The following is a 13,919-nucleotide window of genomic DNA, read 5'->3' as shown; positions in this document are numbered from 1 at the left end:
ATCATCTTATTCTTACAGATACAAAATATTATAGAATAGTATTCAACTTATTCCTCAGATGTACTACACCTGCTAATCTGTACGTTTCCAGATGCACTGTTAGTAGATATAGCCCAATCCACTTAATTTTACATGAGCGTAATGACTAATTAATCTAAGAAAAAATCTTTCAAAGAAACATTTAACACACTGATTAGTACTATGTAATAACTTTGGTGCTTACCTGATCTACTGAGTGATAACGAAGACCTTGGTGTGACTGGAACTGAAGTAGGAAAAGCTCCACTGATGGACCAAAATAGTCCTGAGCCACTCCGTATTGGACTGAGCATTGGAGGTGGTGTATATGGTGGAACCATACTATTTGAACCTTCTGTTCCATCTGCAGGCCACACACGTGGGGACCTGAGGTTACTCTGAAATCCACAATGATTTAAAGAATGGGAAGGAATATACAGAGGAGCCGGCCGATTTTTCCTTCTAATTTTAAGACCTGTAAGTCCACTTGGGTTTCTGAAAACTCCAGCACCATCTGAAAGTGAGAGTGGATCTGGAGACTTTTCCCAGTTTGATAGATATTCATCTGTTTTACTCCTTGGTCTGTGGGATGCTAAAGGTTCCATCCTATTTTTTTGTGTCATGAAATAGAGGTGAAATTTGTAATCATCGCCCGACTTGCTCCTCATTCTAGGCTTCATAAAATCAGAATGTCCATCACCAGATTTACTCCTCATTCGAAGTTTAAAGATATCAGGTTGTTCATCACCAGACTTACTCCTAGTCCTGAGTTTAGGATTACCAGATTTTATAGGAGCCGGTTTAACATAGGTCCCAGGTTTAGCAAGTGATTCCTGCTGTTGCAAATTAGAATAAACATTGTCACTGTAAGCAGATTTTTTGGTATTGATATGAATAAAGTCTTCTGGACCTGCAGATAATCTACGTTTTAATTCACTATTTTTCAGCTGAATTGGACTAATATAGTTTTCACATGTCCGTGGATTATCTTTAGAATAATTAATATCCTTTCCATATAAACCTGAGCTTTGGAATGCAAGTTGGGGATTTTGTTGTACTTTGGATGATGCTGGAATAGAAACTACTGATGCAGCAGGTGCAGAATGAATGTGCTTAATTAGTTCTTGTTTGATATTTTCTTTGGAAGGATTAATTTGTTCAGAAGATGTTTGGCTATGAGACCCTATCAAGGGGGCAGAGCTGGACATAAAGTTTGGATGAGTGTTCTGAGACAAAGTCGGGCTGGATAAAGAATCGTCATGATATGCATTTCTAAAGGTAAATGTGTCAAATGTTCTGAATGATGACTCTTGATTTGGTTCACTAGCTGATAAATGTGATTGTAATGACTGTATCACATCTGAATCTGGCATCTGAAGAGAGGTGGACACATTTTCTGGAAGACTGTCCAATGTACTCATAATCTGTGACAGAATTTCACTGTGGCTGTCTCCACTTGGTCCACTAAATGCAGTCATCTGACCAGCAGACAGATGCACGGGGGACACATAGGAGGAAATCTGGGATGTTTGCACTGTTCCCAGATCTGATGGGAATTCCATTTGTGGATTAAAGTTTGATATTTGATCCAGTGTGGATTGTAGACTAGTCTGTGAGGATTCTGATCTTTGGTTCACTGATGAATTCTGGAGGTGAGCCTGAATCACACGATCAAACTCACTAGAAATTGTCTTTGATAGAGTAAACTGTAATCTATGCTGAATATCTGTTGTTATTGCTGGAACTTGAGAGGTCACAGGACTAACTTGCATTGGTATGAATTCTTGTGAAGACTGCTGGTGAAGCTCACGGTGGTTGTATTCCCTGGGAGTATGAGGGGCTTCAATGGAGTTCTGTCTTTGGACGAGAGGAGATTGAGGAGGCACACAAGGGGACTGGGGAACATGGGGAGATTGAGGCACTTGCAGAGGCTGACTGGAAACCAAGGACATCTGAAGAGGATCCACTCCCATTTGAGCCATGTTGACCTGCTGCTGGTGCTGCTCCAGCTGCTGCCTCTGGAACTTAACTAGTTCCAACTGCTGCTGCTGTGGTAAGAGAGAAAGAAACAATATCAAGATGAAAACACAGAAATATAGCACAAATATACAGACAATGACCACTGCCACATATTTCAAGGTCACTCAAGGGAGGCCAGCTCCTGATAAAAGACCAATCCTTTTAAAAAAGTAGTCTTCAAGGAAAAGCAAAGAGTCAGTAGCAAGATGTATATGTAAAGGTGTATTGGTACAGCAGCAAAATCCTGACTATAAAGAACTGAAGAAGTTTAGGCAACTGAAGTAAGGCATATAAAAAATATGTAACAGCCAGAAAAGGGTAAAATCCTTAAATGCAATGTACATGTTAGAAACTTAAGTATATACACCATTGTTTTCAATCAATGAAATTACCTGGATATAAAATAATGCACTATACAGTGCAATAATATGAGCAAAAAGACTATTTACTCCAATCATGTGATCTATGAGCAAGCCAATTATATTTTAAAAACACTTAATTTGGATAACGGATCTCAGTATGCCAGCATTCCTAGTATTTCATGTAATAATTCAAAATTCCACACAAGGAAATTGCATACCACAAGTGAACTTTTGCTGGAAAATTTTAAAAGACACATGCAAAAATAAAAATGAGAACTCTACATATATACAAGATATTTAAAATCAGTGTCTCTTCAAGGGGCTGATAGTCTACTATCCAAAATGTATTTCCAGGTATCCAAGATAAGACTGTTATTTTATTCTTTTTTACTCCCGAGTATTGCAACTGTCTCTCCAGAAACTCCAACATAGCAAATCTGTTAACAAAACTTTTTCTTACATGCCTGAGTGTTCACAAGATAGCTATAAGAGCAGTACAAAATTCTGTCACAGTCTTTGATCATGAACCTGGTATCACAGATTAATGAACTTGTATCAGACAAGTCAAGATACACTATATTTTAAGTCAGGTTAAATTGTAAACAAAGATCCTGATCTGCCTTAGTATAATGTGCCTGCAGACAAAAGTGTTTTTATTCTACTGATTACTCCTTAAAAACTGCACAGACCCAGATATGTTGGTGCATTATGTAATGGCAGATCTGGGTCTGTGCAATTTGCAGTTGGACTCAACTTATAAGGAGTACATATGGTACTCAAAAGTTAAATTAAATGTGCAACTTTACAACTGGAACAAAAATGTTACAGCAGTTGTTTCATTCAAGGCATTCTTTAGATATACCCCAAAACTGGGTGATAAAAATCTGTTCATATTTTTGTGTTATGCTTACATGCTAATACAGTTATGAACTTCATACACGACCTTTGACCTTAAACTCTATGCCTGAGTACCAACTATCAACTTGCTTATTGGAATCAATCTAAATACAAACTCTGGTCAAAATTCAGGTGCATATGTACAAGTCCCCGAGTTCATTAGCTCAATGAAGTACAAGTGTTACAGCATTTGCCTTCTACTCCCAAAATAGATAAGTCCATTATTTGTATGTAAGAAATTGGGTTTATTGTGCATGAGGTTTGTTAATAGTGATAAATACATTTCTCCTGCTTTCTTACACCCTGCAAATACAATAAAAATACATTTATTACAATTATTCATAACAATACAGTGCATTATTGTTCTGCATGTATACAATGATTCTGTTTATAGTACATTCAATATGAATGACTTACTACCTCTTATATTTATTATCCACATAGAGAGATAGTGGACTAAATAAACCTAAACACAAAACAATCAGTGTCTAGAGCAAACGCAGAGCAGACAGACATATGGAAAGAATGATAGGCTCAAAAAAGAATATGCAGGCTGATAACCTATTGTCTACTGAAGGTACTAAAATACATCAACATACATTTCAGAGAGAAATATACATAGTACATATATATATAAAAACTGTTCCAATAGCTATATTAAAAATGTATGTACCTTATCATATGGGACAAAGGTTGAGTCACATGTTTCCTTGAAGCAAAAGAATCATTAGGCACTTTTCTTATCACAATCACATGAAAGCACCCTTCAGAAGCTCCAATGGAATGACTACCACTAATATGCTGTTCATGCTATGTGGTTTATACAGACAAGCAGTAAACTAACCAATCATAAAGTCACTTACCACTTGTCATATAATAGAAAAACCCAGCATGAACAGTAATCAGGGTAGCTTCATTGCTCAGAGAACTCGAAAAGGTAATCTTGGTGCAAGGTTGCCTAAATGGCTAAATATGTCTAAAATGCGACTAACACAATAACTGCAACTGATGACTATTTTACTCATCAATGAACATTAATTACATAAAATAATAAAATACCCACTTCTGCCTAATTAAAACATGAATACATAACATTCTAAAACACAAGAATGCAAACAATTATGTCTTTTGACTTGATGATAAGATCAATTAGGACTGGTATTCACAATTTCTTCACAAATGTGCAAACATGGTGATGGTCAAACCTTCAACATTTTTATTCAGATGTAACAAAATGTTTTAGTAAATGACACCATCTATTAAAGAGGAACAATCATTACAAAACTTTCAAGATGGCCATGATGGTATCATGTATGAGGTCAGACAAGCAATGTTTCTTTCAAACCCAGCTACATGTTGCTAATGGTGTTTCTTTGAAAACCCCATGCTGATATGACCATCTGTCCAGATAAAATAGGCATTTTTGCAGTTGGATCAGCATCAGATTTGTACTGCAATAAGTAATAATAATAACTATATATATATATATATATATATATATATATATATATATATATATATATATATATATATATATATATATATATAATTTGGTATGATTATCAATTCCAGAGAGGTAGCTGTTAAGAGATCTGTTCAATTTTGAGAGGTCACATTGGTATAATTTTCATTAATAACCAGCTACATAACTTCATATCAATTACAGTGAAGTTGTGATATAAAGATTTTCATGGTGGCCATCATGTTGGAGATCAGTACTGTCATTATTTAGGAGCAACAAGATATTATAAAAAGCCATTTAGTGAAAACCCCATATCATACAACTATCCATTCAGGAAAAGTATCTAAACCAAGATTTTCAAGATGGCTATCACACGGCCCGACAATTTCCCTTCTGACTTGCTGGTCCAGGACCAGTAGGATCCAATATGCCCACATATGCATAAGCCAAGTCTGTTACAACTAATTGTTATTATTATTAATGTCACATTATAACCTGTGGGTCTGTAAGTGTTTGAATGAACAAGCACCTCCTTTAGTCATGAAACGTGTTATTTCTTTAAATATATCAAACCAATATTAGCTCATCAGTTCTTGCTAAAGCTACAGAACTCAAAGACCGTCAGGTCCAATAACTGAACCGTATTCAGATATGCTGATCCTGATTGAATAAAGGACTCAAACTGTGATAGACACGCCTGCTTCAATACTGCCATAAATTCAGAATATACATATTCATACATCTATGCACCAAACCACCAATCAAATCTGTATCACATCTTGACCTCATTTTCATTAAGGGCCAAATACATATTTTGTGCTTAAGTGAAAATCCCATGTCAATATGACCACTGAGGATGAGTAGCAATAACAAGATTTTCAAGATGACCCACATGTGACCATCTTGTCGGTCAGAACTAGTACTATGTAGGACCAACTAGATATTCTAAGGCGTTTAACTGATGACTGAAGTTCATACCATCCTTACATAAACAGTAAAGAAAATAAGATTTTCAAGATGGCTACCCTATGAGCCATACCTGATATTTGTGGAGCAAAACTGTACATTTAGGGCTAACTAGGGCTCTCTGAATTAAACTGTGTGCCTAGTTTCATGACGTTCCTCTAAGTGGTTCTGAACAAGAGGCAATAGCAACTGATAACTAATAACAGATGAAGGACCATTACATAAGCTCTTAAGATGGACAATACCTTGAGCTGTTGCAATTGCTGTTGATCTAGTGTCGATTGCTGTTGTTGTTGCATTAGCTGTTGTTGCTGTTCTAGATGCTGTTTCTGAATCTGGAGATGCAGCTGATGCAGCTCTTGCTGTAACTGGTGCTGAAGCTGCTGTTCTCGCTCCATGTCTTGTTGCAACTGCTGTTGCTGTAACTGTTGCTGATGGTGACCATGATGCTGCTGATGTAATTGCTGCTGCTGTTGCTCTTGTTGTTGCAGTTCTTGCTGCTGCTGAAATTCCTGAAGCATTCTGTGCTGTTGTATCATTGCTTGGATCTAAACAGAAAAATAGAGAATTGGTACAACTCACTGCAAACCAAAAGGTTAATTCAGTTTGGCAAAATTTACAAAACTTTTAAAATGACATGAAAACTTTTATCAGGTCATCTACATATGAATATGAAGAAATCAATAAAAAAAATTGTCTATTTTGTTTTGTTTTTGTTTTGTTTTTTTGTACAAAAAAAATCAAAACATTTAAAAAGGTGTTATGTATGTAGTTGGGTTTATAGCATATTAGTACAATATTAGTTAGATCTGTGAATGGGTATCTGGGTACTCACCCATTGATAATAACCTGGGTAATAAAATGATACCCCTGGGTACCTGTTTACAACATACAAAGTACACATGGCCCCATAAGTACTTGGCTTGTAAAGGCAATACTCACTTTGCTTTCAAGCTGACAAACTTTTTTATCAAATGTAATGCATGTACTTGTTCAGTGCCAAGCAGAGTTCTACTTCTTCCAGTAAATGTTTGACCATAATCTTTTAGAAACCCTCTGATTGAGCAAAATGCGATATTTGCTCAGTGGCAAATAAAAGATGGTGGTTATTTGATCTTGCTGCACAACTGACTTGAGTTCAGCTGCAACCTTTAATAGATTTCAAAAACTATATGATCAATGTGTTACTTGCAGAGCCCAAGCTCAGTTGCTACATAAGCACCCACATGTGACAGTGAGGTCAAGGAAAGTGAGTCAGATGATATTTACGATGACTAGACCATGATGACACCAACAACAATGCAGGATTTCAGAACTTTATTAGACAAATAAAAAAATGTGGACTTAATTTTCACTGTTTATTTTCTAAGATGCATGGACTTAACATATTATGGGGTTTGAATTCATTCAGCATTTACCAATGGTAGTTGATTCTTCACCATAAAGCTGGGCTTTCACAAAAGAAAGATTGAATCATAGTTGCCAATAATATGAACCCTCAATAAAACATGATTCTTACTCCTTTTCCAAGTTGATGCTTAAGAATGATGACCATTTTTATGGCACAATTCTCGAAATAAGCCTCATTCAGGTTGATAAGAAAGTTTACAACAATCAAAGAACATACATAAAAATATTCCACTTAAGCATTAATGAGTAGGCAACTTGTCACTGGAGACCAATGTACCTGATATATACTAACAGATGAGGGCCTGACTCTGCTGGAAACCCATAAGAACTTAAGTATGAAAGAGGGCTGCTCTAAAGCTCTTAATGGTGGAAACTGAGCAATGAATGAGTGAAAGAGAAACCTGACACTGCAGTCAACGAGTGGCATATCAGATCAATACAGATCAATGCACTGCTGAATGCACCCTTTACAGAATACTCATCACTTGGCATTATAGATCTTGGATTTCAACTGCCTTCTAGTCAGAAGATTGTAATCCTTAACCCTGTTTGAAGACAGATCTTGGTCAATAAATTATCTGATAGTGTCCAGTGTAAAAAGGTGGGGCATCATTTAATTGATAAGCAGGAGAGACCCTCCACTCTGTAACTACAGATCCCTCCTCAAAAACAACTCCAGAGTGGTGTATACCAACAGGTCAAGAAAATCAATGAACCATGATTACTAGCACCATTGTGGGGATATCAAAAGGAGCTATAATGCTTAAGTCCTGAAGCTGTCAAGAACTTGAGGGATTATTTTAAAGCTGGTTTCTCCAACTGTCAAATGAGTCTCTACTCCCAACTGATGCAGAAACCAATGTATTGGTGAAAAGGCACAAGGACTTAGACTGAGGTTGAATGGAAAGGCCCAAAATTGGTATTACAGTAAAACCTGTCTTGAAAGACCACTGCTATGGGAGACCACCTGTTTTGAAAGACCACATTCTTGATGCATGTATATTTGCATTATATAGTGTTATGACCTGTCATGAGAGACCACCTGTCTTGAGAGACCATTATTGTTTGGCAGCAGAGGTGGTTTTTCAAGACAGATTCTATTGTATACCCCATGGTATGTGAAGCAAAGGTATTTGAGTGATGTCAAATGACTTTGTAAATGAAGTATGCATCAGAGAGATAAAGACTGATTGCTTGTTCTTCATGTGCAAAAAGATGGATAGACCTTTCCATTCCCTTTCCCTGCCCTCTGGCAAAAACTAGGGGCATATGGCTGCCTATAATTTGCTTAGCCACAATGTTCTGCTGTTGCTGAGGACCGTTCTGCAATTTCTCCAGTGTTGATCATTACTTCCATGATGGAGTTGTTCAGAGATAGGGGCTTGAACTGATAATGGAGACGACTATTATGCTTCTTGCTTTCTCACTAAATTCAGCCCCTGAACAGATGGAGAAAGGAAGGAAGTGTTGGGTTGCTGCATGATGCGGCTTGAGAAGAAGAAGAATGCAAGAGTGCATCTATTCAAATAAAACCCATTTAAAAAGTTAAAATGGTGATTGCCATCATGTGGTCAGCTACCATATTGGCTACCTTGGTGATATGGCCTACAAGTTGGTCCACTTTATAACATAGCAGAAAAGACATACTAAAGGTGGAAATGTCTTTGTCAAGTCTAGGTACATCTGGTTAATGCATATCAGTACGTCACTTGTACCAATGAGGTGAGAAAGTTGCGAGCAATGACTCACGGAAAAGAAGTGGATTGATTGGAGTCTCAAATTTTTTTCTGAGATACCAGGTAATTTGAGTGTGTGTGTATGATTTGGATTTTTAATGTAGCTTTAACAATTTTTCAGTCATATCGCTACAATGTCTGCAGTGTGACAGTTTATAGTGATGTCTAGCACTGGGGCATCATGCCACAGACATATAGCATGATGTCTCACCCAGCCACATTATCCTGACACCAGGCCAACCAGTCCTAAACCTCTAATGCCGAGTACCAAGCAAGGCAGCTGTTAGTACCATTGTTTTAAGTCTCTGGTATGACTACTGGGGATTGAATCCATGACCTCCTACATCAGAGGTGGATGCTCTAACAACTAGACCAATGAAGCGGTCTGCCGGGTAATTTGAACAAACTTGGACAATAATAGCAATACCCTGAATGACAGCTTGTCATCAACATCCAGAGGCCTTGCCTTAATAACTAGGACTTATTTTGCAGATGGAGGAGGGTATTTAGGTGGCAGCTAAATCCAATGAATTTCCTTGATTGCTGCCTTGAAGCTAAATTTTGTCCATTCCATGGTCAGATCAGAATGTTCAGACAGGTCCATCTCATCTGCCTCATCAACTGTTGTGGTATTGTCCTTCTCTTGTATAGCCCTAGTCCAGGTATATAACATACCATAACATAGTACTGTCAACATGTGTAATTCTCTCTGTCTGGGATACCATCAGTGGCATTCGCATCATGTCCAGCACACAACATGACTGTGCAGTGTGTTGGGCACAAGATGTTGTTGCTGCCAATATTGTTGAGAGGTGTGGCTGGCTAGCTGCTTGCCAGTCCAAGATGACAGATTGGTTTATTGTAAATTTTATGGTGAACAAGCACTGTAAGGCTACACAGTGCCATTGAGATGACAGAAGCAGACTGCTAAAACCATACATGGATTGTCTCTATGGCTGGACTAGTTGCTTGGCAGAGGGGTGGCAATCAATCATCGACTTATGGCTTGGTCCAGCTTGAAAAGTCAAAACATGTAATCCCATATGCCCAGCTTCAATATTTCCAAAGCCATGTAAGGGCAGGGAAAAGGACTTGTATGGGATGCCAATTTATATTTCATCATATTAACTTGTCAACATCTTGAAGGCAATACCTTTTGCAAAAAATGAATCATCTCAGTAAGGCAGGTGATTTTATTTCTCCGTAAGATTGACCAGTTTTCATTAAGGCGTAACAAAATATCAGTAACTGCTACTGTAAAGCTGGAAAATGTAATTAAAAGTTCAATGCCTCGACAATAAACATTATGTTCAACTGAAAAGTTTGTAAAGTACGTGTAGACTTTATTTACAACTAGTACAGCTGCACAAACTCTAGTTCCAAACCCTATGCAGCAAGGAGGCTTGTTACTATCTCTCAACTTGACATAATTCTTGAAAATTCTTTTCCATTTCACATGACAATGGCAATCATATCTCCTGCCACGAGTCAAATTGGCATGTGACGTCCAATAAACGTAAATGTGTCCTTTCCAGCTTTTATTCACAAGAATCTTAATACTCCTTTTTATTCTTCCGTGTGGATTATTAACACTTTTCTAGAAGCTTATTTTTCTTTTCGCTTTAACCATGCATCACTTTCTGGAAACCATTTTTAAAAACTCTATAATCAACAGTTTGATCATGTAGACGCTTCGCATGAACAAAAATGTGCAGTTTAAAGCATCTGGGGTGCTGCTGTAAAGTTAGTCTGGTTCCCTGACTAATTTCACTAATTCTAAGATGAAACCTAGATCCAAAAACATGGATGAACCAATTATCCAGATTTTGCTGTGATGATCATTTTTCCATAATTTTTGCTAGTATGCTGTAAGTCGGTATTTTAAGGGTAATTTTTTTAAGACTTGTGACAAAATTGTAAGAGTAGGCAGGTCTGTTTGTCTATAGATCTACAGACATTTTTTTGTCTTTGGAGAGGACTGATTTTCAGAGGTAGCAGAGAGAACATTATGATGTTAATTTGATCAGGTAATGTATTTGACTGAGAAAGTAAAAACAGCAAATGCTAGCAGAAATATGGCACAGGCAGCACAACAGATGCAGTGCTAAACTATCAATTCATCTGGTCTTACAGCCTGTCACGGAATGGTGTAAATGTTGTTAATTAAATACATGTACTCGGGTTTCGTTTCTTTTCTCTGTACAACGATACCCGAGGGTGATTATAATATGGTCTATGTATTTCGAAATCGTGAGTACGATTCATCCTGTGCCACACGTGCAAGGTGCCTTTGATAAAGAATAACGAAAATTCTAAAGGTATAAATACGTTACTACATGTAAAGGACCTTTACAATACTAATGGTTTTGTCAGCAAGCGGCCTGCTTAAAGGATTCGCACAACTCCAGCTGTAGGGGTAGGTAATTTTTGGGTTTTAAGTGATAACTAGTGTATTACCATATTTGCCTTTGCATGTTTGTTATAGTTTTCTTTACATACCATAATGCGTGCATTTTTTATTCTTGTTGCGACGTAGTGCAGGATTTATATTGGTAATGTAAAGCTACATTTTTTAAAAGAATTGTTTACTATTGTCTTATCAAGCAGGGTTAGGTTTACTATTGAACCTCTGTTTTGTAATTGCCATTATAATATAATCTTTTTAACTTACCATGTATAACGTCCTTACGTTATGTCTGTATCAAGTGTAGTACACTGTATCGGGTATATTTTCAGCTGAGTGTTTTGATGGTAGGAATATCCGGGGTGTCCGGTGTTGTCAGAGTGTAGAAACGTCCGTGTGTCCGGAGCGTTTAAGGTGCCGGAGCGTCTAATGTCTAGCGTCCGGAGTGTCCAGAGGGACTAAGGTGACCCAGCTGTAGAGCCGTAGGGTCTAATGTTTCAAGTGATCATAGTATTCCGAGGGTCCTGAGTCTATATTGGTTGTGAAATTGATTCAGAGCTGTGGAGCGGATAAGGTGCACGGGTGACGGAGTGCATCTCCACACATGTATTTTTAGCTGTATGCTAAGTTTGGGTTAGTAAGACCCAGTGTATTATTCAGGACTGGAAGGATAGATTGTATATCCGTTCTTGTTTAGTGACATAATTTCGCTACCTGAGCGAATACATTTTTTTACTATGTGTAAAGACTTACATTGTTTACTATTTGAGTGAACTATATTCATCTTTCCATTATTGAATCATTTGTGAAATCATTTATCCTGTATTTTAGGGTTACTGAACTAAATTTATTTGTATATTTTTTCCATCTTTGAAACTGTGCGTTTTTTTGTTAAATAGATCCAATATTTGGATTATAAATACGCACACATCTTCATAATCCACTACTCATATAAATCGCCACATTAAACCATATATCTGTGTCGTCAAAACGTGTTCTGTTGTTAATCCTAAATATCCCACCCGGTTATCTTGTTACACAGCCAAGTAAACTAACAATTTTAAGAGAAAGCATCTGAAATTAACAATGATGCTGGTGTTCATCTCCACTAGTATAGAGCATAATGCTAGTTGTTTCCCAAAAAATATATCGATTACAGAAATCTACTGTCTGGGCACAAAATCCTATACTGTAGTATCATCAATTTTCAAGGGGGACCAATTTTCGTGATTTTTGTTGTTGCCCTGAACCACGAATTTAAATCCCCAACAAAAAATGAGCCATGTAGGATGATGACCCCCCCCATTTTCTTACATTGTTTCATACCTAACACAGCTACTAGTATTTGATAAATCAAGGTCAATACTGTAATATGGTAATTAAGTATTAGCTTTTACATGTGTTTGTTTTAATTTTTATTTTAACCTTTTGAAACAAGAATTATAAATCATTTTATATTGTTTCAATGCACACATTCGATAAGGTATCCGACAGCATAATTTTACACTCACAGCCTTAAATCGATATGTGAGGTAAGTAAGGATAGAGAGAAAATAGAGAAAGCAAATTTTTAGTAAATTATGTTTCTCCGAGAATACTTACTCGATCACATTAACGTTAGGGATATAAGCCTGCTACCTCTCGAATCCAGCACTACTAAAAGACGAAAATTTGTCTTTTCTGTCTATCTCATATAGACCAAAGGGCAATAACTCTTGCCCCTTACCTCCCCTTGCCACCGCCAGGTGTCACTAGTTTTTTTAAGCTGAGCGATATATATTATACGAGGATGCTCGCATAGCGGGGTGGTTGGGAGGGTTTTTAAGTAATGTGATCGGGTAAGTATTCTCCGAGAAACATAATTTACTAAAAATTTGCTCTCTCCTTCAAATACGTTCCCCGATCACATTAACGTTAGGAGAATAGGTAATAGGAGGAGGGAACGCTGAGCATCCTACCTCCACCCCGGGTACCTTCTAGGGAATGATGGCTGGATTCCCCATTTGAACGATAACCCGTTCTCCTCATTTCATCAGCAACACGGCCTAGGGTCCCGTGATATGTGACCCCTATATACGGTTAAGAAGATAGTTACTGAAATCTTCTTACCTACGAAATTTCACTGGCGAATCCAGCGAAGCTGATAGGCTGTGCTGGTTGTTTTAAATGGGTCTGGTGGTCATCTGGGCTGCCGACACTGGACCTACCAGATTCAAGGTTTGCCTCTGCGAAGCCAAATCTCTGAGATAAAAACTGGAGAAGGTTGACTCTGCATGCCGGCCAACAGCTTCTATTATATCTCGGATCGAAACATTGCGTTCGAATGCAAGGCTCGCCAAGATTGCTCTAATCTCATGAGCTGCAATCTTCATGAGGCGACTCTGATCTTGTGAGACCTCAGAGTACGCTGAGCGTATAACCCACTTCAGCCATGAAGCATGGGCTTGAGGGGTGATATCCCGTTTACCAGCTTTGACCAGAAGAAAGAGGCGCTTATGTGTGTCCCGACACGCCTCTGTGCGTTTTAAATAGTGCTTGAGTGCACGAACAGGATCTTGCATGGCTGTTGCTCTTGACTTATCTATAGAAGAGAGCGAGCAAATGATGATTCTTTGATTGCCAATGGATGGTAACCTATTTTTGGC

The 13,919-nt window shown here is 37.7% G+C and overlaps 1 protein-coding gene across 1 annotated transcript in view; it reads right to left on the bottom strand.

The window, feature by feature from the left end:
• LOC149805182 (uncharacterized) overlaps positions 1–13,919 on the bottom strand; it is a 106,905-nt gene that overhangs the window by 56,587 nt on the left and 36,399 nt on the right. Inside the window, exons 9-10 of the mRNA XM_089948139.1 lie at positions 5,970–6,272; positions 224–2,066 (exon numbers count right to left, since the gene is read on the bottom strand). Of these exons, the coding sequence (XP_089804265.1) occupies positions 224–2,066; positions 5,970–6,272 (2,146 nt within the window). The remainder of the gene's footprint in view (positions 1–223; positions 2,067–5,969; positions 6,273–13,919) is intronic.

This window comes from Sinohyriopsis cumingii, chromosome 2, assembly GCF_028554795.1.
Source record: "Sinohyriopsis cumingii isolate HCF-2022 chromosome 2, ASM2855479v2, whole genome shotgun sequence".
Taxonomy (NCBI): Eukaryota; Metazoa; Mollusca; class Bivalvia; order Unionida; family Unionidae; genus Sinohyriopsis; species Sinohyriopsis cumingii.
This window is presented reverse-complemented; position numbering and strand designations above follow the sequence as displayed.